This window comes from Perissodus microlepis, chromosome 19 (genome assembly GCF_051167445.1).
Source record: "Perissodus microlepis isolate ML-2025 ecotype Zambia chromosome 19, ASM5116744v1, whole genome shotgun sequence".
NCBI lineage: Eukaryota > Metazoa > Chordata > Actinopteri > Cichliformes > Cichlidae > Perissodus > Perissodus microlepis.
Window position 1 is genome coordinate 5,417,294 of NC_140479.1, and position 2,644 is coordinate 5,419,937.

Consider the following 2,644-nt stretch of genomic DNA (forward strand, 5'->3'; position numbering starts at 1 on the left):
TAAAGCAAAGCAGTGAAGGAATGGGAGATTTCAACAATTACAGAAAAAAAAGATACACAGATGAAAATATGTTATTTTCATACAGTAACCTGATACCCTATGGAGGGCCAGGTCTTTAAAAATATATATATTATGAAACACTTAAAAATTTACATTAAAAAAAACACGTATCAACAACAGGGGATTAAAAAAATATTTTATTCTTTATTTTTTCTCACCTATTTTGATCCTGAAACTCCGAACTAATTCTCTGAGTGGTGAAAGGTGCTGAAAAGTCCGTTTAAAGACGACACAGAGGGAAAAGGCAAGTAGGTAAGGGCGGTATGCGAAAGTAGCGCGCAGTCGTGAACATTTCTGAACAGTTACAGCCAATGTCGACACGGAAGTGGGTTAAATGGGTCACATTTTTTCTCATTCATTTCTCTCGGGTGTTAGTGAGGTTTAGCGCTTTTAGGCCGAGACGGTTAGTTAATATTATACATGTTAAGCAGTTTCTCCTGGACGCTAAAGCACTGTTTTGAAAAGTGGAGATTGTTAAGACGTATAAACAAAGGAGGAAGACAGGAGTTAAAGCCTGGCAGTAATGACGGAGAAAGGCTGCAATCCGGTGGCCCGGACGGTACTGCAGCAGTGTTTGCAGGCCAGGCTGCAGGTGAAACCAGCAGATGAACACTCCGAAGCACAGTTTGTCCAGGTGAGAGACACATCTATCACTGCTTTGCAGACATAAACCAATCAGCATTAGAGTGCTAGCAATACTGATAATATGCTTAAAAAAGTTGTCAATATAAAACAAAGACATTAAGTAAATATTGACAAAATTAATATCAATTACTAGTTCAGAAATACAAAGTAATGTATATATTGATTCACGGATGTGTGTGTCAGACCTTTTCTTATTTTGACTTTATATGTGTTGCACATGATGCAACATCTTGGTGAAATGACATAATTTTTACTGTATTTAACATTTCTGCTTTTATCTGTACTCTCAGATTGAAAGAGGGATGGTGATCTACATCTGCTTCTTCAAAGGAGCCACAGATGACATCCTACCCAAGATGGGTCAGTGAATTTTTTACTTCTTTCTTTGATCTAAATAGTGAACCCCTGCTTCCCTGTGAATCCCTCCACAGATGATAAAAATGTTGTGTCCTCGCTCCGTCCAGTGTCCACGCTGTTGAACCTGCGGCTGAGCGAGTCGGATTCTGGGAAGATGGTGTCAGTGTTGGACCTTCCCGGGAGTTTGCTGATTGTCCCTCAGGCCACGCTGGGAGGAAAGGCCAAAGGCAGAGGCATGCAGTACCACAACAACATCAGCAAGGAGGATGGGCTGCGACTCTACAGCGCATTCGTTGCTCTGTGTGAGAAGGAGCTGAATGCTGCTGTAGCTGAGAGCAGCGCTGAAGTGACAGTAAAACACGGGACCTATGGTAACAGACAAGTGCTGAAGCTTGACACCAATGGACCATACACACATCTGATGGAGTTCTGAAGCTGAGCTCACCTTCTCAGAGACAAGATGTCATACTATTGTGTCTACCAATGCAGCTAGAAAGACTGATGTACTCATATCTGAGTTGTGCATCTTTCAATATAAACAAAATAAAAGAGATTTAGAATTTGTCAGTTGTTTGTGTAATCGGCCAAAACTGGATTGTGTATGAAGGCTTTCTGATACCGTGGGACACTACCAGTCTCTACAAACACATGGAAAACTGAAAAATGAAGAGAGAAGGATGGAAATCCCTCAGCCAGACACAGACAGAGTGCTGTATTGTTTTTATTTATTGTTTAGTTAAACTGGGAGGTGCTGCTGGAACTCTTTTAGTCATGCCTTGGAATAATTGTTTTGCCTAACTGTACAATTCGCCATGCATGTTGTTTTTCAGTGAGGCTTAAAAATGCTCTCAAAACAATCTATGCCACATGCTTTAGTGATGATTCTCTTATATTCAAGTTTTATTTATATTTCTTCAGCTTCTTCAGATGATAACATTGTGTGCCTTGTTAATTCTTTTAACAATCACTGCTTTGCCAAACTCGATCAAGTCGCTCAAAAATTGTTTCTCATTCACTGTGGATAAACAATCAATCTCATGGCCTACGAAACACCCATCAAACAACCGAATGACTGTGATTCTGTGGGTTTTGTGGTCCATCATAAATATTTCCATAAACCCTTTTGATTCTTATAATGAATAAATTGTAATAATTATTGGATACTAATAAGAGCATTGCTTTCATTATTGTTCTTTCCTCCATCTCAGCATGCTGTGTTACTGTCTGATGATCACTGGAATGCATTATTCAGTCACTTTGTAAACAAAGGGATGCACTTGAGATCCCAAATCTCTCTAACTTCCACCCTACTTTTAAAATACCTCCAAACTTTAATGTGTGTAAACTTGATGTTATATTGCTACTATAGCACTTAATTTTCTTGGTTATATTACCCTATTAATTCACATATAATAAACAAATATAATAGCAAATATAAAAAAACAAAAATAATAAACAATAATATACCAATAAAATAATCATACACATTTAAATAAAATTACATATTTGTGTATATTTACATGCAGGTATTTGCACAGCTGTTGCATTCAGATTGATGTGGTTCTGGCAAAATTTAAACATG

At 38.0% G+C, this 2,644-nt stretch overlaps 1 protein-coding gene across 1 annotated transcript; it reads left to right on the forward strand.

Moving 5' to 3' along the window:
* Positions 1-355: 355 nt before the first annotated feature.
* dtd2 (D-aminoacyl-tRNA deacylase 2) lies at positions 356-2,232 on the forward strand. Its single transcript, XM_084915766.1, has 3 exons — positions 356-694; positions 996-1,065; positions 1,170-2,232. Exons 1-3 carry the CDS (start codon positions 584-586, stop codon positions 1,493-1,495), a joined length of 507 nt encoding a protein of 168 aa, XP_084771892.1. The 5' UTR covers positions 356-583; the 3' UTR covers positions 1,496-2,232.
* The last annotated feature ends 412 nt before the right edge of the window (positions 2,233-2,644 follow it).

What these genes read in the sequence shown, in the direction of transcription:
- dtd2 (XM_084915766.1), top strand. Translation starts at nt 584, where the DNA reads ATGACGGAGAAAGGCTGCAATCCGGTGGCCCGGACGGTACTGCAGCAG. An exon ending in CCGAAGCACAGTTTGTCCAG is followed by an intron (nt 695 to 995) that starts GTGAGAGACACA and finishes CTGTACTCTCAG; the next exon opens with ATTGAAAGAGGGATGGTGAT. An exon ending in TGACATCCTACCCAAGATGG is followed by an intron (nt 1,066 to 1,169) that starts GTCAGTGAATTT and finishes CGCTCCGTCCAG; the next exon opens with TGTCCACGCTGTTGAACCTG.